General features: G+C 36.4%; 1 protein-coding gene across 1 annotated transcript in view; it reads right to left on the bottom strand.

Moving 5' to 3' along the window:
* Positions 1–24191, bottom strand: part of LOC127837255 (RING-type E3 ubiquitin-protein ligase PPIL2-like) — a gene marked incomplete at its 5' end in the record, with an annotated part of 68508 nt that overhangs the window by 18411 nt on the left and 25906 nt on the right. The window contains 6 exon segments of the mRNA XM_052364180.1: positions 724–841; positions 15694–15727; positions 16421–16510; positions 17140–17246; positions 18029–18104; positions 19838–19882. Coding sequence (XP_052220140.1) covers positions 724–841; positions 15694–15727; positions 16421–16510; positions 17140–17246; positions 18029–18104; positions 19838–19882 — 470 coding nt within the window.

Here is a 24191-nt window from a genome sequence, read left to right on the forward strand (position 1 = left end):
GGGTAAAAATTTGTGCAAGTATGGAAAGGCCTTGTCCATATACACATGCATACCAAATATGAAGGTTACATCTGAAGCACAGAAGTTATGAGCATTTTTAGAAACCTAAACGCAAAAGTGTGACGGACAGACAGGCGGACAGACAGACAGACGGACAGTGCAATTACTATTTGCCCACCTTCCGGGGCATAAAAATATGTGCCTGATCAAACATCAACACATTGTTTAGGCATTCAATAAGTGAATGAATATATCAGAGTACAAATACAGAATATTCCATCCATATTAGGTATTGTTATGTTGTCACTTATCCTGTAACAAAGTGAAAGTACTTTAACATTACAGGAAATGATTCAGTCATATTATTTATGCTAACAGAGTTTAGGTTTAAATTGGCAAACTACAAATATGTTTGCCTACTTCAGAAACAGTTTTCAACAGGTTGGCAATGAATTTCTTCCTTAATATTTTCCTATCAAACTGAAGGAAATACAAAGAACTTCCCGTTTAATGAATGGGATTCCACTAACATGCATAAAATGCATGCTCCAGTTATATTCAGACTGTCCTTATAATTCTTACAAAATATGTTTCCAGGTTGTTCAGAGTATGAAGCCACTCTGGTAAACACCCCAGGTTGCCATTTGTAAAACATTTTGAAAAGACTTACCCTCTATTGACTTACAAATAAGCAAAGCTGGTATGATTAGAAAAGTAACTCACAACTGAGATTTGTTTGTGTGTGGCCCTGAATTTGCCATGGAGAGAATTCCGCGACCAGTGTGGCTCAGGTTGGGTTTGAACTCGTCCTTAAAGCTGCCACCCCAGGAAGATTCCCCACCTGAATATTTTATAACATGGTTAAGTTCGCATTTTGGGAAATAAATTGAAATTAAATTTTAATTCTATTATGGCAGAAGTCAGCTGAAATATGCTTATTTGCTTAAAATAATAAAAAAGAGGGCCATCTGGTGCTCACCTGAAAGCCAAAGGAACTAGACTATTCTGAAAAAAATGCAAGCTGATTCATGAAGATTATTTTGGACCAAAAAAGTGACTTTTAACATGTTTTTTTTATATGTGACCTTGTGACCTAGTTTTTGAGCTCATATGACCCAGCTTCCATCTCTGGCAAAATTTCATTGGGACAAATGTTCTGACCAGGTTTCATGAAGATTGGCCAATAAATGTGGCTAATATAGTGTCAACAAGTTTTCACTAAAGCCATATAAGGACAACTGCCCCCCCCCCTCACCCCCTGGCGGCCATGTTTTTCAACTCCCCATAACCATTTTCAAACTCACTCGAGCTATTGTTAGAACAAATGTTCTGATCAAGTTTCATATAGATTGGATAATAAATGTGACTTCTAGAGTATTAACAAGGTTTTGTAGTAAATAGCCATTTAAGGAAAAATGCCACGCCCCCTGGCGGCCATGTTTTTTAACTGATCTCAACGATTTTTGAACTTAGCCCAGATATTATTAGTTCAAATATTCTGACCAAGTTTCATGAACATTGGACCACAAATGTGACTTCTAGAGTGTTAACAAGGTTTTACCATACAGTAAAGCCATATAAGGAAAACTGCCCCGCCCCATGGCGGCTATGTTTTTCATTCAACTGGAACCATTTTCGAACTCGTCCAAGATATTATTGGAACACATGTTTTGACCAAGTTTCATGAAGATTGGACTAAAAATGTGACTTCTAGAGTGTTAACAAGGTTTCAATAAAGCCATATAAGGAAAACTGCCACGCCCCCTGGCGGCCATGTTTTTCAACCAACCGGAACCATTTTCGAACTCGTCCAAGATATTATTGAGACACATGTTCTAACCAAGTTTCATGAAGATTGGACAATAAATGTAACCTTTAGAGTGTTAACAAGGTTAATGTTGACGATGCACGACACACGACGGACAAAAGGCGATCACAACAGCGTGCTCAGGTGAGCTAAAAAACAAGAGCTGTCAGAGGACAGCCCGCTCGACTATTCGAGTGCTTGACAGTATAACGAAAGCCATCATGGGAAAATTTTTCATATTCAATAATTTAATAGACTATCTTTCAAAATTAAACAAGGGACAAAATTGTCACAAAACCAGGTTTTCAGTTGAAAAAAGTCTGATAAAGGGAGACAATTCAAAATGTGTATTGTTAACCCCCTTGTGTTAAATTGACCTTGATTTCAATTAGAAAAAAAAACAAGAGATGTGTTCGTCAGAAACCCAATGCCCCCTATTGCGCCGTTTTGAAATATTAAAAAAAATAATTTGACCTTTGACCTTGAAGGATGACCTTGACCTTGAACTTCCACCACTCAAAATGTGCAGCTTCATGAGAACGCCGCTTTGATTATTTTTTTTATCTTTGACCTTGAAGGATGACCTTGACATTGAACTTCCACCACTCAAAATGTGCAGCTTCATGAGAACGCCGCTTTGAATTTTTTTAATTTTATTATTTGACCTTTGACCTTCCTTGAAGGATGACCTTGACCTTTCACTTCCACCACTCAAAATGTGCAGCTTCATGAGATACACATGCATGCCAAATATCAAGTTTCTATCTTCAATAATGCAAAAGTTATGGCCAACTGTTGCCGGCCTAGCTACGCGCAATTTGCGTACTTGGGGGTTCGATGACAAACTATCGAATCAATCGATGTTTTCAAAGTTTTAATAGATCGATAAAGGTATCTGAAATAGGAACAATTAATACATGCCATTAGATATATAATCAAGATAATATATGTATGCATTCAAGTGGAATACACATTAATAATGACTAGCGTTGCATGGCGGCGTGAATATGACTCGCAATAAGTTATTTCAATAAATAACTAATAAACACAACCGTAACCGTCAGATGTCCTAAATAATAATACAAACAATTGACAGAGAACATAAATAAAAGATTTAGAGTAGTTACCTGCAGGAATCCAAAATATCCCACACAAATAATATAATATTGCAATTCAATAAATGCAATGGCTGTCTCAAACAACTTTCAACAGGCAACTGAATATCGGAGGGAAAGTGAATGATTGGTTGTTACATGCACGTGTTCAGAATAGGTTAGATTCAACTATATGTTAGCTATAAAACAACTAAGACTACAGTCTAGGTTTTATATCAGAGCTACCTAAAACTACTCGACACTAATAACAAATAACTAAATAAGAATTTACACCCTGTGACATATTCCCCCTGCTTTAGAAATGTCGTCCCGACATTAATTTATATTATGTTCTATAAATTTATAAAACTTGCGGTGATAAAACATAAACGTTCATCACGTTAGACATACTATACTTTTGTTCGTAATAACACAAACGAAATGGTAAGTATCCATCAAACATTTTATTATATGAAAATGAATGTACAATAAATTGCAAATTTTATAAAGACACATATATACATCTTTTTAAAATAACACTTTATTACTTATATCACACTATTGTCCATTAGCAAACACTTCACTGTATCTTCACACTGGTAGTATTTTCCCTTCATGTATAGTATGAACCCGCAACGTACAAGTTTGGCGACTTACGTTGGCGGTTCGAGCGGCGTATGGGTACGCTTTCATCGTCATACATGTATCTTGCGTCAGACCGTCGTTGTGGTATAATGTACCTCGGAGTGTTTTTCTGTGTATGTTCATGCTGTTCCGTTATTCCTAACGGCAGCAACAAGTTTCTATGAACGCGACGTATACGTTTAGCGTTGGGTTGATCTTTCTTCACGTCATAAACGGGAATTTCAGTGTTGGGCTGGTCGACTACCACATACGGTATATCTTCCCACTTGTCTGCGATTTTCTGCTTCCCTCGTTGAGTAACATTTCTAACTAAAACCAAATCACCTGGTTTTATTTTTGCGGCTCTTGCTTTTGCGTCATATACCCTCTTACTTTTGTCAGCACTCTGAAATGCGTTTTCTTTCGCCCGACTATATGCAGTCGCAAGTCTATCTCGAAGTTTGCGGCTGTATTCATTCTTGTTCACCGTTCCATTATCGCTCGACGGTAAATCCAGTAGGGCGTCGATCGCTAATCTTGGATGACGTCCGAACATCAAGTAATACGGCGAATACCCAGTGCTGGTATGTATTGTACTGTTATACGCATGAACCATCGGTGCAACATACGACTTCCAGTCCGATTTCTTATCTTCCTCGAGTGTAGATAACATGTGCAGCAGTGTCTGGTTAAAGCGTTCCGTCATCCCATTACCCATAGGGTGATATGGAGTTGTTCTAGATTGCTCAATGCCAGCTAACTTGCACAATTCGCTTATAAGGCCAGACATAAAATTTGTACCTTGATCGCTATGTAGACGCTCCGGAAAGCCGTAGTGTACAAAAAACTTCTCAAACAACACTTTCGCTGTGGTTCTCGCTGTTTGATTTGTCGTTGGAAACGCCTGCGCATATCGCGTAAAATGATCGGTGATGACTAATATATGTTCATATCCACCTTTTGATCTCTCCAAACTTAAAAAGTCTATGCAAACAAGTTCCATTGGTGATGACGTTGCAATGTTTACGAGAGTACTAATTTCAGCTGGAGTTTTACTTCTTATGCATCGGGCGCAATTACTGATCTTGTCTTTTACGAACGTTTCCATTCCTGGCCAAAAGAATCTTTGTTTGAACAATGACAATGTCCGATCACGTCCTTGGTGGCCGAGGTCATCATGTAGGCTACGAAACACTATTTCGCGTAATGCTTCTGGCAAAACTAATTGGCTGTACTCTTGCTCACATATTTTTGTCCTTCGGTACAAAACCCCCTCCTTTAACTCAAGACTGGACCAATGTCTGTTATATTTCAAGACACTGGTACATGAGGAATGGACTACAGAAGGTCTTGTGCCAGCCTGTAAATGATGTATCACCGTGGAGATCGCTGGATCGGCAAGCTGTGACTTTCTCCAATCGTGCGAACTCAAGGCGTATGTCTGCAGGACATCCTCCGGGACTTGATCACATACCTCTGGTTGTTCACTTTCAGGTACGGATGTACTGAAACAGTACGGTGCTTGTTCCATATCGGCTGTAACTGCAGTGGTTAGAGCAGCTATTGTTTCCGGTTGTACTACTAGTCTGCTTAACCCATCTGCATCGGCGTTGTTTTTCCCAGCCCGATAACGTGTGGTAAACGTGTAGTTGGCTAATGCAGCAAGCCATCGTTGTCCTGTCGCGTCTAATTTTGCAGTCGTAAGCACGTAGGTAAGCGGGTTATTGTCCGTGATAACCTCAACTTCCGCACCGTAGAGATAATCATGAAACTTTTCCGTCATGGACCATTTCAGCGCTAAAAACTCCAATTTGTGCGCCGGGTAATGCTTTTCTGATGGTTTGAGGGAACGGCTTGCATAAGCTATGACCTTCTCGTGTCCATCTTGGCGTTGATACAAGACAGCACCCAATCCATTTAAGGAGGCATCTGTATGCAGTATGAACGGCAATGTATAATCCGCATAGCCTAAAATAGGTGGATTGGTGAGCTGTTGCTTCAACTCCTCGAAAGCTGTTTGTTGCTCGCATCCCCATTGAAATGGTACTGGTTTGGTTCGTTGGTGTTTTTCTTGAGAGTTCCGTTTAGTAGGATGGCCTATCAGCAGGTTATTCAATGGTCTTGCAATGGAAGCAAACCCTTTTATGAATCTGCGATAGTAGCCAACGAAGCCGAGAAATTGGCGCACTTGTTTTACAGACTTTGGGGTAGGCCAATTTTTAACTGCTTCTATTTTGACTGGATCTGCTTCTATGCCATCTGCTGATACCACGTGCCCGAGGTAAGTTGTTCTTGTCTTGAAAAATTCACATTTTGATGGTTTGATTTTGAGGTTATATTCGGCCAGACGAGAAAACACTTGGTCGAGTCTTGAAATCATAGTATTGACGTCTTTGGAAAAAATAATGATGTCATCCAAATAAATGAGACAATCTCTCAGGTTTAAATCGCCCATACAGCGTTCCATTAACCTTTGAAATGTTGCGGGGGCGTTGCAGAGACCGAATGGAAGACGGTTACATTGATAAAACCCTAATCCACCCACTTGAAACGCTGTCTTTTCCTTGTCATCTTCCTCTAACTCGACTTGCCAGTATCCGCATTTCAAGTCCAATTTCGAAAAGTACCGTGATTCAGCTAGAAGGTGTAGTGTATCCTCAACCTTTGGTATGGCATAACTATCTTTCTTCGTTGCTGCATTGAGTTTTCTAAAATCGATACAAAATCGTATGGTTCCATCCTTTTTCCTAACGATTACACAATTTGATGACCATGGGCTTTGAGATTCTTGTATAGCTCCCATTTCTATCATTTCTTTGAGATGTTCTCGGATTTCATTGAAAAGAGCTGGGGGCACTCGTCGATACGGCTCTTTAAAAGGTTCTGGATTGGTCAGTTTGATGGAATGTTTAACTGCGGTTGTGTGTCCGATGTCAAATTTGGATTTCGGAAACACTGTATCCCATTTTCTAAACAACTGATAAACCCGTTGTTTTTGTTCTGTACTTAAATCAGCTCCATCAAGATCAACATCATATTCCTTTTTCATATTCTCATAACTTGTTGTATTTTCTGTTTCAGGTGAAGTATTCACAGATGATATGGTTGCGCTCGGTGGTTGCAGTATTGGAGCTTCACGTAGAACTTTAACTTCCTGTAATTCACAAAGTTCCTGTTTTGCTCTTATTTTAACAGGTCTTGCTGATATGTTGCACAATTTCACGGGTATCCTCGCATTTCTGCCACGAGTATTTATAGATACAACTCTTGGACATACCAATGCCCCATGACTGTCAAATTGGCATTGTTCAGTTACTGCTGCTTCAGTGTTTTGACGTTTCCGCAGGAAACCTACCACTGTCCTGGTTTCATTTGGATGTAACGTGATATCTTTGGTTGCAAGCACTTTTCCAATGTTCGATTCTATTGCCAGAAAAGCTGCTTTCCATTTATCATCCGGGCATTCATCACTGTACAAGTCTTTTATATATCTGATTATATTTGTGCCAATTATGACATGAGCACTACCATGACTCTCGTCAACCGGCGCAACAAGAAGAATGGTCTCTACTTTCATGTCCAAAATTTTGCTTTCAATTGTTGTCTGAATATATCCAGAATATGGAATGTGGGTGCCATTAGCTGCTTTTAATTCACTATTAAATTCATTCAATGACATCAGTTCTGGTTTTGGTGTCATTTCGTTGTAAAACTTTTCAGTTACAATACTGACCTGAGACCCGCTGTCAATAAGCGCGGTTGTCTCTTTGTCGTTGATAGTAATAGTAGATAGATTAGCATTACCCACCATTCTACTAAAAATGTTTTCAGCTGGTTTCTGTTTGGGGATAGTGGTATCCTCACAGCCCTCATTGACCCCATCAATTAGAGCTGGTTCCCGTTTAAATGTTGTTGAGAGTTGCTGTCTCTATGATAAGCATCTTGTCCGTACGGTCGTCTGCCTCTATATGGACCTCTGTTTCCGGAGTAACCTCTTCCTTGTGAAAATGTTCTCCTATATCCGGTTTGTGGTCTGGCATCGTTTCTCCGGTATTCTCTGGTCACACTCTCACTTCTATTGTCTTTTGATGCTTTTTTCTCCTTTGTTAGTAAGTCTAGTTGTTTTTGCATACTTTGTAATTTCTCTGTAAGATCATTCAATATGCTCAATTGTTGATCTATTTGCATTGTATTTATCTGTTTGGGTTGTTCTTGTCTGTCCTGTGATACTTTCAATTCCTGTTCTTCTCTTCTCACTCGTTTCCGTAACTCTTCAAATGTAAGACAGTTTTCATAGAATACTCTGGTAGCATTCTTCAACTCTGAATTTCTCAAGTATTTCCAATACTTTGTTCTCAGTATTTCTTCCTTCTTGTTTTCTTGTATTACACCCTTTTCTAAAGCTCTTTGGATCATTTCTTCAATTCGAATACCCCATGACGTTATGTCTTCGTCTTTATTTTGTCTGGCTTGATAAAATTCTTCCATTATGCTTTGTCCGCTTTTTACATCACCGAAATTGCTTTCCATCGTTGACAAAATGTTTTCTAAAGTTGCTGTGGCTTTCAATGTTGCTAAAACCTTCCTTGGTTTTCCAGATATCGCATTTCTAACGCACTGTTTCAGTATGTCTTTCTGGTAAATTTTTGACCGAATCATACTTTCGATTTCTATTTTCCATTCTGTAAATTGAGCTGGGTCCGAAAATTTAGGAACACTCGGTTTCAACATTAATGGTGGATTATGTGACACTCTCCGTTCCGCATTTCTTAGATATTTGTGTCGGTCATATGTTTCTACAGGTTCCAATTCCTCGTCTAATGACGTAATTGTGCTCTGTGTTTCCATCATATCTTGTTCCAATTCTTGTTTTGTTCGTTTCAATTTCCGTATTCTTTCTTCTTTCTGTTTCCTACGTGTTTCTCGCAATAATTCTTGTTCCTTCAATCGTTTTGCTTTTTCTTTCCGATGAAGTTCCTCTTTTAAGTTCATTTGCTGTAACTTAATTGCCTTTATCTCACATTCAAGGGCTTTTTCAGCAATATCATCATCACTTATAATTTCATCAATGTCACTATTGTGTTCATATTCACTGTCGTGAACCTCAGATGGTTCAAGTATTTTGGTACTGCATCGCACCTCCTCTTTAAATATTCTGTCCCCAGAATCGGCATGTATCTGGAATGTCTCCTCTATCTTCTTAGTCAACCAACTTAGTTCTTCATCTATTGAATCCATGTCACTTTCATAACTGTTGGTATGATAATCATCATTCTTAAATCCTACCGCACCCTCAACAACATCATCATAGTCAAGTTCAGTCCTCATTTCATGTTCCATCTCTTTACAGTTGTGCTGTAATCTTTCTCCAACTGTTTCCCTTCTTAATTGTTTATGTTTTACATCATTTACATCATTCACATCTCTATGTTGGGCTGTGTTGTTTTCTGATCTCATTTTTATTAATTCATCTCTTTGTCGCTGAATTTCACGAATCTTTGAGTCTCGTTCCTTTATTTAATTCAGTATTTCAATGTCCTTCTGATTTTTCAATTCTTTTTCCTTTAATGTTTGTTGTTCTTTCTTTGTCTCCCTTCTTTGTCTCCTTAGTTCTCTCTCCGTATCCATGGTCAAATAATTACGTTCACACCCACACTGAATTTCACACTATGCACTCAGTTATGAAACTGATCCCAACCATATGCAGAAATCAAAGTCTAATCTTAAATTCACCTCTCTTCACAATATTTTATGCACTTTACAACACAAAACAATTCATTCAACACTATTATGTATCTAGTATTTGTTCACATCCAATAACTCTAGATACATTTTCATTATGTCAATCAGTAATATTGTTCACTGGACGTTAATATCACTTCCAATTCAATAATTCACAATTAAACTCAACACTGTTCACCAATTGTCTATTTCACTTCATAAGTATGCACTTTTAAGTGTTAATTATGTTTCACAGCACTTTGTATAATACACACTCCAATTTCATCAACATTCAGATCATCATTCCAGTATTTTCGTTTTACAATAGTTTCCTTTCTAGTCAACTCAAAATTATTCAATATAATAACACACTAAATCACTAATTTCAATAGTGATCAATAAATCGAATTCGCTTTGTACCACTAATGCATAATAATATAACTGACATGTTATCTAAAACAACATAACAACAAATAATTGTACACATTCATGCAATTATTTAATATAAATCTAGTTGTAATTTTTAATTAATTAATTTATAAACCTTTTTAATTAATGATCTCTTATTTAAAAAACAATTACTGCAGCGTATAGATTACACTTAAATCACAATCTTATTGTTAAAGTTTTATCAAATTAGAAATTTAAAAAAAATCTAAATAAATGTTAATGATAAATTTAATTAAATTGATGAACTAATATGATTTAATTATAATAATAACAACTATAAATATGCATTTATAAAACAATTTAACAATATAATTCGATTAAACTATTTACTAATACACTCTCACACTCTCACACACGTACAACCATACAAGTACAGAATCGATACCGCTATTTCCAGTCCAAAAAAATACACTGGTCACAAGTAGTGTCAAGTGTAACCCGCACAAATTATTATTACAACGTATGTACAACTATACGCAATCAATTATTGCGCAATTTCCTTTTTCCGTTATCAAATAAATCGATTATTTAAAAGCGCTGAACACAAACCGAATGTATTCGCTTTTAAATAAATACCTCGATTTATTTTTCTTCGTCCCGTTCGAATACGCTAAAGCGACGCGATTATTTTACCTTGCAAGGATTAAACGCAAAACAGTATTTCTCAATGAAATTAGATGATCAGTCTAATTTCAGTAAGGAATAACTCGGTTTCCACGATTTCCTATTTATAAAATTACAATGACTGAGCGTTGTTTCAAATGTTGAAAGTTTGAAACAACTAAAGACAAATTTGATTTTACATTGGCTGAAACTTTTTATAAGACAGTGGGCAGTAAATCTATTGATTGTATAGATCCCAAATTATGACCTTTAAACTATCACCTGAGCTATCTACGGGTCAACCTGTCTGTGTTGTACTACTTTATGTACTTCTATTGTTATTGGAAACGGATTAGTGACAGTGAAAACACAGTTTACACAAATGCAGGGGCGTATGTTAGACGGGACAACCTATGGTTAGTGCATTGATTTACAAAAAAAAATCTTTTACCTAGATTGGACAAAAATAATTGATATTTACATTAAGAAAAAAACAAATATGATACAAACTAAACAATTTCTGAAAATAATATACTAAATGGTCAATAATAAAATGTACACCTCACCACACCGCCATGCGTCATGAGCAAGAATCACAAATGTCAGTGTTCATTCACAAAGTCACACACAGTTTTTACACTTCCAGCAACGAATGGTCCTTGGTCCTTATGGTGTGACGTAACGGTCTTGAAGAGGGCCCTTAGCATGCGTTAACGTTAACCCGGGTATTAAACGACGTCTTTTGTAGCCATCAAGTGTAGATCCTTGAACAAGGATTGTGTACACGGATTGTCCAAATTATATCATTTGATCGATCTCACTGAACGTTGGGCGCCATTGTTGCCGGCCTAGCTACGCGCAATTTGCGTACTTGGGGGTTCGACGACAAACTATCGAATCAATCGATGTTTTCAAAGTTTTAATAGATCGATAAAGGTATCTGAAATAGGAACAATTAATACATGCCATTAGATATATAATCAAGATAATATATGTATGCATTCAAGTGGAATACACATTAATAATGACTAGCGTTGCATGGCCGCGTGAATATGACTCGCAATAAGTTATTTCAATAAATAACTAATAAACACAACCGTAACCGTCAGATGTCCTAAATAATAATACAAACAATTGACAGAGAACATAAATAAAAGATTTAGAGTAGTTACCTGCAGGAATCCAAAATATCCCACACAAATAATATAATATTGCAATTCAATAAATGCAATGGCTGTCTCAAACAACTTTCAACAGGCAACTGAATATCGGAGGGAAAGTGAATGATTGGTTGTTACATGCACGTGTTCAGAATAGGTTAGATTCAACTATATGTTAGCTATAAAACAACTAAGACTACAGTCTAGGTTTTATATCAGAGCTACCTAAAACTACTCGACACTAATAACAAATAACTAAATAAGAATTTACACCCTGTGACACAACGTTAAAGTGTTTTTTTTCTGACGGACGGACAGACATACACACATACTGACATACTGACGGACAGTTCAACTGCTATATGCCACCCTACTGGGAGCATAAAAAGTCTGATAAAGAGAGACAACTCAAAATCAAAATGTGCATTGTTACTGATTGTTCACAGTTACATAGTTGTTTCAAAATCAATCTTTTTTTAGTTGTGGCGACCTTGACCTTGGAGATATTGACGTAATTCTTTTGCGCGCAACACACCGTCCAATAATGGTGAACAAATGTGCCAAATGATTTTAAAATGTCACAATGAATGACATAGATAGTAATGGCCCAGACAAGCTCATTTATGGCCATCTTTGATCTTCAAACTCAAATTGTGACCTTGACCTTGGAGATATCGACGTGATTCTTTCTCGCGACACACCATCTAATGATGGTGAACAAATGTGCCAAATGATTTTAAAATCTCACAATAAATCACAAAGTTATGGCCCCGACAAGCTTGTTCCGCCCACCAGCCCACCTGCCCGCCAACCGACATTGCCAATCTAATAACCAGTTTTTTCCTTCGGAAAACCTGGTTAAAAAAGGGAGAAAAAAATATTAAAAAAATTTCGGGGGGGGGGGGGGGTAGGGGGGGTTGAGAGGGGGTATAATGTGGGGTGTGGTCATTTATTAGATGATCTTTCAAAAATTAAAAAAAATGGGGGGGAGGGAGGGCAGGGATTCTGGGTTGGGGTGTGGGGTATTGTTTGGGTTGAATTCATTGTGGTATTCAGGAAAGTGTTGTTTTGTCAAAGTATTAATAAAATCTGATCATAAATAAAGAAGTTAAGACAATGTAATTAAAGTAATACACATATTATAATGGAAAAAGGGCCATAATTCTTACAAAATGTTTGATACACTTGTCTGCTCTTGTTTATAGATTGGGGTCATGTTGGTTAAGAAGTTTGCAAAATATGAAAGCAATATGTCAAGGGACATTGAAAATATTTGAGTTGGTACGCAAACTTAAACATAGATTTATCAATAATATGCATATTCTAAGTGGAAAAGGGGCCATAATTATTACAAAATGCTTGATAGAGTTATCTGCTCTTGTGTTTAGGTTGGGGTCATGTTGGTACAGAAGTATGCAAAATATGAAAGCAATTTGTCAAGAGACATTGACAATATTTGGGGTAATATGCAAACTTTAACATTTGCTGCATATTCCAAGTGGAAAAGGGGCCATAATTATTACAAAATGCTTGATAGAGTTATCTGCTCTTGTGTTTAGGTTGGGGTCATGTTGGTAAAGAAGTATGCAAAATATGAAAGCAATATGTCAAGGGACATTGAAAATATTTGGGGTAGTACGCAAACTTTAACATTTGCTGCATACTCTAAGTGGAAAAGGGGCCATAATTATTACAAAATGCTTGATAGACTTGTCTGCTCTTGTTTATAGGTTGGGGTCATGTTGGTACAGAAGTATGCAAAATATGAAAGCAATTTGTCAAGAGACATTGACAATATTTGGGGTAATATGCAAACTTTAACATTTGCTGCATATTCCAAGTGGAAAAGGGGCCATAATTATTACAAAATGCTTGATAGAGTTGTCTGCTCTTGTGCATAGGTTGGGGTCATGTTGGTAAAGAAGTATGCAAAATATGAAAGCAATATGTCAAGGGACATTGAAAATATTTGTGGTAGTACGCAAACTTTAACATTTGCTGCATATTTTTAAATGGAAAAGGGGCCATAATTATTACAAAATGCTTGATAGAGTTGTCTGCTCTTGTTTATAGGTTGGGGTCATGTTGGTAAAGAAGTATGCAAAATATGAAAGCAATATGTCAAGGGACATTGAAAATATTTGGGGTAGTACGCAAACTTTAACATTTCCACGCTAACGACAACGCAAACACCGACGCCGGGGTGAGTAGGATAGCTCCACTATATATATTTCATATACTGTGAAATGATTTATTTTCGCCTGCAGGAAATTTCGTCATTTTTATAAAAATGACGTTTTCGTCATCACTTAAATTCGCCAATTCCTGACTTTGAAAAAAAACACGCTTCAGTCAATATCCGATTTTTTTGTCTGAAATATATCGCGGTTGCGAAAAAATCGTAGTGGGGAAAGAGGGAGGACACTTGAGATTCACTTGCAGGAGGTGGGGCCTGTTTGTCACATGTCAATATACTAGTCTTTTGTTATCAGGTCACCAGTAATTTTCCCCCATTAATGTATCATGATTATGATTAGCGGATTAGTGGGACCGAATAACCATTAACGAGTGTTTGAAACCCAGGTTTGAAACAGTGAAGCCAGTTGCCAATTGGTCCTATTCATTTATTATCATGGCCAAACTAATAACAATCTTCAATAAAGTTTTCAATAAAGTTTTAAGAGTTTTGCATCAAAAATATTTGATCACTTTAAGTACAATAATTTTCGGAAGTGTAAAATTAACAGTGCATTATGGGACAGCAGTTTCATAGGACAACGTTCAGATTTAATTGTAACAACCAATGGACAACTGAGTTTAAATTAGATTGAATGCAATAGGATACAAAGCAATTTGTTATTGCGTCATACTCATGCGTCATTCGAAACACATGCTTTCCGGGGATTTCATGGAAATCGCGCAAAAATACGCTAATTTTTGAAAACAATTTCCATACTTTTGGATGGAACTAATTTCTTTTTACCTGTGACGTTTTCAATTGCTACGAGTAACAATTATTTTAAACATGTATCGTAAAACTTGTAAAAGATGTCAATGATTAAAAAGATCGATAGCCCATAAAACGAAGCACAAGCTATTTTTACACCTGTATTGTAGTTAAACGCAAACAGCCAAACACAAATCAATATGTTCTGTATTTATTTGTAATCAATGCGGAGAATGTATACAGTAAGTATATACATCACCATCTTTTAATTTTGTTTATTGTCTTTGATCTCGATCTAATCCGGTGCGTGGAGGCTGTATAATCTTCTGCAACAACACTGAAAAACACAATACACACAATGGGCATTAAAGTTGTTAACAATTAGGGCTTATCATTACAATTCTACCTAAACGAAGTCAACACAGTCGATACAGCTGTACTGCTTTCGCGTTTTAGAGCAATGTCACATGTCAGTTAAGTACACTGTGTAATCTACACCCTTTTGTGTCAAAACCGGATTTGTCTTTATTACGTAACAGACGGAGTATGTATGCGTGGATTACGTTGGATTTTAGTGCCTCATGCCTTTGGTAATTCAGTATTAATATGTTCAAATATGGGACACAATTGTTCGTTAAGGATCTTGCATTCGTCAATCCGTCGACTGACGAAATATACGAAAATTAATGCCCGACGATATATAATGGTTTCACAGTATAATAGTCGAGCTAATAACAAGAGATGTGTTTGTCAGAAACACAATGCCCCCTTATTGCGCCGCTTTGAAGCCATATATTTTACCTTTGACCTTAAAGAATGAACTTGACCATGACCTTTCACCACTCAAAATGTGAAGCTCCATGAGATTCACATGCATGCCAAATATTAAGTTGCTATCTTCAATATTGCAAAAGTTATCGCAAAACTTTAACCAAGGTTAAAGTTTTGGGACAGAATAACAGAGTGACAGAATGACAAACAGACTGGCCAAAAACGATATAACCCCGATCATTCGATCCGGGGGCATAAAAAGGTGTGTATATTTGAAATAAGGCTCTGTTTCCAAAAACAAGTTTCACCAACCTACCGTTCACACGTTTAAGTTATTGCAGGATCCAGATTTGTAAGGAAAGACAAACCCGTACAAAAATGGAGAGACATTTGCAAAACATTTAACACAAAGCCGACACATTTAGACTTTTTTTTATTGAGCAATAATAAGATTTTTTTTAAGTGAGAAATTCAATTTCTGGAGTTTTTATTGTTTCAACATGTAACAGTTCTCACCAGTGCCAGTGCCGGTTGGGTCTCCACCTTGCATCTGAAACAGATAGTTGTTGATTTTCGATTTGTTTTACTGTTTTAAATGTTGTTTTCTTCCATATTAAAAAAATGCAGTCATGTCACCTTTAATTTAGCAAAAACACTCAGGGTATTTGCTGTCAATCGCCATTGTTGCAATTTGCGACACATGTTCAAAAGTGGAAATACATTTTTTAAAGTGGCAGATTTCATTACTGACACCATAATTGTTGTCTGTGCTTATCTGTATCACAAGAAATCTGGGCTTGTACATTACTGGAGCATATTTGATTTTAATCAGATTTGTACAAACAAACCGGCAGGGCATCATTGTTCATTATAAGATCATTAATAGGCCCTTTATCCATGATGAAAGTGACAGCGTGTGGAAGATTATCTTTAACTTAACAGCATCAGTTTCGCACTTGCTTGGGCAAAAACACACTCAATTGAAATCAAAATATTAACTATTAATTTTTAATCTTTTGACTTCTTTGGTGAATGGATAAATTAACGATATTAATTTAATGTGGAAATTATGTTTCTTTTTATTTCGAAACAAAGCTTAACAACAGCAGGGGAAAATGTTTTTTTTAATATGATTTCTGAACTTCTGCCGTGTATTTGCATAGAAAATGAAATTGAATGCTCAATAGAGAAGGTTGTTTCAAGGTTTAAAAATATACACAAATTGTTATTTTGTTTCACTTACCATGAAGTTCCTTATAAGTCTGTGGAAGACAGTGTTGTCATAGTAACCTTTCTTGCAGAGCTTGACAAAGTTCTCGCATGTTTTGGGCACCTGAAACAAACCAGAAATGTTTGTAAAACATGATATCCCCCTTTCCCAAACTTATAATAAATGTTAAATGGTTTCCTTCCTCAAACTTAAAATACATGTGAAATGGTTTCAATAACAAACAAATAGGCATCATTAAGCAATAAAAATTGCAATATGGCAAGGGAAACTGACTGGACTGGGTTGATTAATTGACTATATAGTGTACTGGATTAGTTGGATAACATAACTGGATGGTCAATCTGGATTTGCTGATAAGAAAAATGTACTTTATGGATATTGTTACCCCTTCTTATAAAAAGGTCAATGCAAATAAGGTCAAATCAGGACCTTTTTTATATTCAATCCCCTTATAATCAACTAAGAACAGTACAGATAATAGCATAAGTACTTATAACTTTTCCATAAAAATATAATTGAAACTGGAACCACACCACAAGTCGTTAAAATGTTAAAGCAATATCATAGAATAACTGTTATGAAGAGGACATGTCAACAAAAAGCTTGTTGCCAATTGCAATGTTTATGACATTATTTTTAAGAATTTTTAAATGTTTCATACTTAGACAATTTATTCCAGATATTTAGATGCCATTATGTCATCAAAATCTAGCAAACCGCTGCCAACCTACCATGTCACAATGCAATTCTAGATTGAGAGGTCCATAGTTGGTCACCAGTCGCACGTAGCCCTTCTTTTTGATTCGTGCATATCTAATGATGTCCTCATCAATAATTGCTAAAATGCAAAAATTCTTAAATGTTAGAAAATGTGTATACTTCAGCACAAGATCCAAATTAATATCATCATATTTTTTTTTCCTAAGAATCTGTTGCAGACCTGGTTTAAACCTTCATTATTATATGTCCTCCCTAAAATTCTAAGTATAACATCACTATGTAGAGTACTGGCACACTGTTATTATCCCAATGCAGCCAGCCCCAACAGTGGTGATAAATACATATATACGGAGGAAACAGTACAATGATCAATGAATCAGTCTGCTGAGAGGAAAGCTTATGTTTTATGGTGGATCAATACACTGAGTGGAACACATCATTGAAAGGTTATACGGTAATACGGCAATCGGCACAGGCTAATCAGGGACGATACTTTCCGCCTACATTGGATATTTGCTAAGAAGAGACTTCATTTAAACGAAAAATGTCATAAAAGCAGAAAGTGTCGTCCCTGATTAGCCTGTGCCGATAGCACAGGCTAATCTGGGACAACACTTTAGGCATATGCATTATGCAGTTTTCTCAGAACAGGACTCATATGATCCTTGTTCTAGGAAAACTGGGCTTAATGAACGTGCTTAAAGTGTCATCAAAGATTATCCTGTGCAGACTGCACTTAATTGGATTCCCTAACAAGAGACTTCTTATCAACAAAAATTACCATAACAGCAGAAATTTTCATCACTGATTAGCCTGTTTGGACTGCACAGGCTAATCTGGAATGACGCTTTTGATACCAGCATTAAGCCCAGCTTTCCAAGAACAAGGGTCATATGGTACCTGCTTCATGTTGAGTGGTGGGCACCATGGCTGTGGAGGTGAAGGAGGCGGCAACAGCACCCGTAGAGTAGTGGGCCTGCAACACATCATGACATCAGTTACCGTAATTACTCTTAGTTTTCGGACACTCTAAGTTTTCGGACACCCTCTTTTTTAGCAAAATAATTATTGTTTGTGACTCTTAATTTTCGGACATACTGGTTTTCATCAATAATTAATGTCTCTTAATTTTCTGACAGTATATTTTACAGCACTATTCTACAGACTTCGGCCCTGTTTTTGCTTATCTTGTGACACTTCGATCATGGATTTTTACAACCAGATTAAGATAATAAAACCTGACAGATGCGTGCCTAAGGGCAATGGACCATTACATTTGCGTAATTGGGTGAATAGCCATGTATACAGTAGAAAGTAATGGATTTACCCAACAGCATTTGAATCAGTGTCGTCCTATTAAGGAAGCCGTATGTTTCCTGTTTTTACTTTTTGGTATATATCATTACAGGCAACAATTAGCAAAGCTGCGAGGTTCTATTTATTTATTTCAAGCAGAAAAAGAAGAATTAATAACAAGAAATTTATTGTACATTGATTAATGGCATTTATTTTTATATACTTAAAATTTTCGGACGCCTTAATTTTTGTCTCTAAATTTTCAGACACTTGTAATTTTTTAATATTTTTCATATCTTAATATTCAGACACTACAAAAATATATTATTTATGTCCGAAAACATAGAGTAATTACAGTACATAGTAAAGTCTTCATGGCTGTCAAAACTTGTAGCATTCTGCATATATAACATGCAACAGATGTGAATAAATCAATGTTTAAAGCTTTATGTATTCTTAACTTTAACCATGCTTAATTATAGCATGATAATGAGCATCATTATGCAGCCTCTACAGGATTGCATTGACAATATTTATCAGGAAATCAATACCATATGTTTGGATTGCATTTCAGAATGCCAACTTTTGTATTGTTTTACAAGTGCACAAACAAGGGGGCCTGAAAGGCCAAATGTTGCTCACCTGAGATACAAAGGAACTGACCTATTCTGTGCAGCCCAAGATATCATTAGAAAACATATTTAGACAAAATTTCATGAAGAGTTACATGTAACTATAAAATGTAACTTTTAGAGTGCTATCAAGGTTTTACTATGGCCATAAAAGGAAAATGCCCTGCCCCCTAGCGGCCATGTTTTTTAACCCATTATTTTGGAACTCATCCAAGATTATATATTATTGGCACAAATCTTCTGACCAAATTTCATGAAGATCAGACAATAAATGTGGCCTCTAGAGTGTGAACAAGGCATGCACAATGAATGACACACAACAGACAAAAGGCTATCACAAAAGCTCATCATGAGCACATTGTGCTCAGGTGAGCTTATAAACGGCCAACAATAGTACCACCAAACTGGGTTACAGATGACATACTGAAAGCATACAAGGGATGAAGTGAAAAACAACTTGATCAGATATTTCATGACAGCAGAAAAAATCCTGAGCTGTTCATACCTTTGTTACTTCTTTTCACCTTAGTATGAAGAGTTCTCTTAGACATTTACATTCTTTATCAACAGTGCTTTACTAAAGATTATGTTTCAACGTACAACAGTAAATAAGAAGCAAATAATCAGGAATTTGTTATATAATTGTAAATTATTTGGTAAGTAAAATTGGCAAGAATATTTCATAGCTGTACCTTATCAGGCTAGAGAAGTAAGGAAAAAACAGAAACTTAAGAAAACATCACAAAAATCTTAAAAACTTAAAATTCAACAATATACTCACAGAATTGAACCTGTCAGCAACTTTCTTGTTTTCCGCAATCTTTTCCTACAATGTATTATGCTTTATGATGAAAAAGTATGCACTATTTGAATAGGGTTGAAATTTGCAAATACATTTAAAAACTCATCCCATATAAAACAAATACAAAAAAAGGAGTGTACAAAGGAATTCTCAGATTATTACAATTATAGAATATCATTGATATAAATCAGTTTTCCATTATTCCATATGCATATACAGGGATCATCCTAGAGAGCGACGTAGGCGACATGGTCGCCCTACGATGCCTGATATCGCTTTCCGATTACATCAATGCGAAAATAAAATCGCCAACATTTTCCAATATTTTCTCATTTGATAATCTGCCGCGCGTGTGCGCAATGCCGTCACTAATACTGCCGTTGTTTACTGTGTGCAATTATCAGTTATCTGATCTACTGATAGCGACAGGATTTGCTACGCATCACTGACCGTTGATGCAAGTCGCCTTGGTTTATTCAAGGTGAGGCATTGTGTACATGCCGGTCTTACCGACAATAGTGTATTGACGTAACCATCTATGTATAGAATGCCAGTCGAGGCTCCCGACCTCGTTTACAGTTTTTAAATCGGCTCTTGTTATTTTTCAAGTCTGCCGGGAACCAATACAGCCACTGTCTACATGTTGGTCATTTATTGTTATGCTTGACGCTTTGTACAACTTAAAACAGTCCGAATCTCACTGCATAATTTCAGTCATTATATATTTAAGTACTGAGCTTAACAAATATCACAAACAGAGAAACAGACTTACAAATTAAAAGTTTAATCCAAAAACGCAGTAAAAAGCACTTGGGAACATTCCATCAAAAGTCAATGACGTCATTCAAACATAAGAATTACCGGCACACGACACTAAGCTGGGAGAATTACAATTTAGGTTATTTCAGAATGTTATGGAGTGTTACATCAATTTATGTATAATCGAATAAAACACAACAACAAATCTTGAAATAATTAAGCTATAATAATGGCCGGCATAGAACATAAACATGTATTGTTGAAGAATCTCCCACAAAATGTTAGGGAGGTTTTTAAGAGTACACGTTACTCTCTGTCGTTAGTATAATTTGCAAATTGAGACTGGTGCATAATGCAATAAAAATCGAAGAGAAATAACCAACTGCTTTACAGTGACTTATTGTGTGCAAAGGGGATAAAATATAGCATTAAGAAAATAAAGTATTTGCATTGTTTTTGTTATGCGTTTATCATATCGCCATGAGACATTGCCCGGTCTTTTTTTGATTGATTTCTGATTGGTAAGCGGCTGGCACTGACATGAGCAGTAACTGATGAAACCTCTTCGCTACTGTCTGAAACCCGTACAATCTATGAATGTTGCTAATGTCCGCCATCTTGTCACCCAAATAATATATTGATTGCGTATTTGCTTGGTTACAGGTTACTGGTTTTCATTTTCTGCAGTCAAACGATATGCATATTATACTTCATGTGCAAAAAAACGTAAATAGACATGTATTCAGACAGTTATTTTCGGATACGTATGGTTTGTCAATTTCAATTTTAATTATTTTTGACGTTCTATAAAACATTTTTATAGAATGACGAATAAACATGCAGTGTTACAGATGGTCTGGTTGACAATATTTCACAATGTACTAACCAGAAATTGCACCTAGAAAGACTAAAAACAAGAGGGCCTGAAAGGCCCAAAGTCGCTCACCTGAGATAACAAGATATTATTGGATCAAATCTTCTGACCAAGTTCCATGAAGATCGGAAAATAAATGTGGCTTCTAGAGTGTTAACAAGATTTTACTATAGCCATATAAGGAAAAATGCCCCGCCCCCTGGCAGCCATGTTTTTCAACCAACCGGCATCATTTTTGAACTCATCCAAGATATTATCAGGATGAATCTTCTGACCAAGTTTCATGAAGATCGGACAGTAAATGTGGCCTCTAGAGTGTTAACAAGATTTTACTATAGCCATATGAGGAAAATTGCCCCGCCCCTTGGAAGCCATGTTTTTCAAACAAACAAAATTATTTTCACACTAATCCAAGATATCATTGAAACCAATCTTCTGCCCAAATTTCATGAAGACTGGACAATAAATGTGGCCTCTAGAGTGTTAACAAGGTCTATAGCCATATATATAGCCAAATAAGGAAAAATGCCCCGCTCACTGGTGGCCATGTTTTTGAAGCAACCAAAACCATTTTCCAACTCATCCAAGATATCATTGGTACAAATCTTCTGACCAAGTTTCATGATGTTCGGACAATAAATGTGACCTCTAGAGTGTTAACAAGGTTTTACTAAAGCCATATTAGGAAAAATGCCCCGCCCCCGTGGTGGCCATGTTTTTCAACTAACCGGCATCATTTTTGAACTCGCCCAGGATATTATTGAGATGAATCTTCTGATCGAGTTTCATGAAGATCGGACTATAAATGTGGCCTCTAGAGTGTTAACAAGATTTTACTATAGCCATACATAGGCATATCGGGAAAAATGCCCCGCCCCTTGGCAGCCATGTTTTTCAATCATACGTAACCATTTTCGAACTCATCCAAAATATCAAAAAGACAAATCTTCTGACCAAATTTCATGAAGATTGGACAATAAATGTGGCCTCTAGAGTGTTAACAAGGTTTTACTATAGCCATATAAGGAAAAATGCCCCGCCCCATGGCAGCCATTTTTTTTTAACCAACCTGCATCATTTTCAAACTCGTCCAAGATATTAATGGGATGAATCTTCTGACCAAGTTTCATAAAGATTGGACAATAAATGTGGCCTCTAGAGTGTTAACAAGATTTTACTATAGCCATATAAGCAAAAATGCCCCGCCCCTTGGCAGCCATGTTTTTCAAGCAAAAGTTACCATTTTTGAACTCATCCAAGATACCATTGGGACAAATCTTCTGAGCAAGTTTCATGAAGATCGGAAAATAAATGTGACCTCTACAGTGTTAATAAGGTTTTACTATAGCCATATAAGGAAAAATGCCCCGCCTCCTGGCGGCCATGTTTTTCAACCTACCGGCATCATTTTCGAACTTGTCCAAGATATTATTGGTATAAATCTTCTGACCAAGTTTTATGAAGATCAGACAATAAATGTGGCCTCAAGAGTGTTAACAAGATTTTACTATAGACATATATAACCATATAAGGAAAATTGCCCCGCCCCTTGGCAGCCATGTTTTTCAAGCAAACGTAATCATTTTCGAACTCATCCAAGATATCATTGAGACCAATCTTCTGACCAAATTTCATGAGCATTGGACAATAAATGTGGCCTCTAGAGAGTTAACAAGTCAAATGTTGCCGCCGCACGTCGCACAACGCACGACGGACAAAAGGCGATCACAAAAGCTCACCATGAGCACGTTGTGCTCAGGTGAGCTGAAAAGAAAAATATGCTAGGGCTCTGCCCTATATTCCCCTTATCCTACATCCTCAGGCTCTTGGCTTAAGTAGTAATAACATGTGAATGAAATGTGTATTTTGGCCAAATAAAACACATGTTTTACAGTTCTTAGGAGAGCAATATCTCCATAACATCATGGCAGTTTAAAATAAAATGTTTAGTTAGTGTTTCAGCAGATTTTATTTTAGATATATATATATATGTTTATTAACTGTGAAACATTAATATTAAAGTACCTTTACACGTTTGATCAAAGGTCGGCTCACTTCTCCCTAATAAAATTGGAATAGGATGATCCCCGATATACCAGTAATAAACTAAAAATTACACAGTGAAATTCTTTTTTAGATTTTGAGTCATTCTTCCAGCCAAAAAAAACTGGAACCAGTTGAATTAAATTTCTAAGATGGTGTTGCAAATACCCTAGCCTGTACACACCCCATATTTTACAAACTAGAATTACACAGTGCTCCAGATAACATGCGTAAAGGCGTAAACACGAATTAAATTTCTTAAATAACAATTTAGATTTAAAATCTTTGCGTAAAGTTACGCATTGAAAAAATAAAACACGAATTCGAAATTTTCGAAGGTGCGTAAAACTTCCAGTAGCAAATTATATACGGTAAACATTTCATCCCGGTTCTGACTCGTCTAGGCGCTCAATTAAAACTACAACTTTAAAATCTTTAATCGTTAATCGTCACTTAAGCGTTTGCTGTGAGGAGCAGCCACCGTTGAAAGGCCAAACGGTCTCGATTCTGTTCTCCCAGTATTGCAGACGAGTCATTTCTGTTTATTGTACCTTTTTAATAACACTTATCGTAATTTTTATACACAAGTAATATATTGTATACCTATTCAATATGTCATTAAAATTAAATGTTCAATATAGTTTTTGATATGACTTT

Source organism: Dreissena polymorpha, chromosome 1 (genome assembly GCF_020536995.1).
Source record: "Dreissena polymorpha isolate Duluth1 chromosome 1, UMN_Dpol_1.0, whole genome shotgun sequence".
NCBI classification, from domain to species: Eukaryota; Metazoa; Mollusca; class Bivalvia; order Myida; family Dreissenidae; genus Dreissena; species Dreissena polymorpha.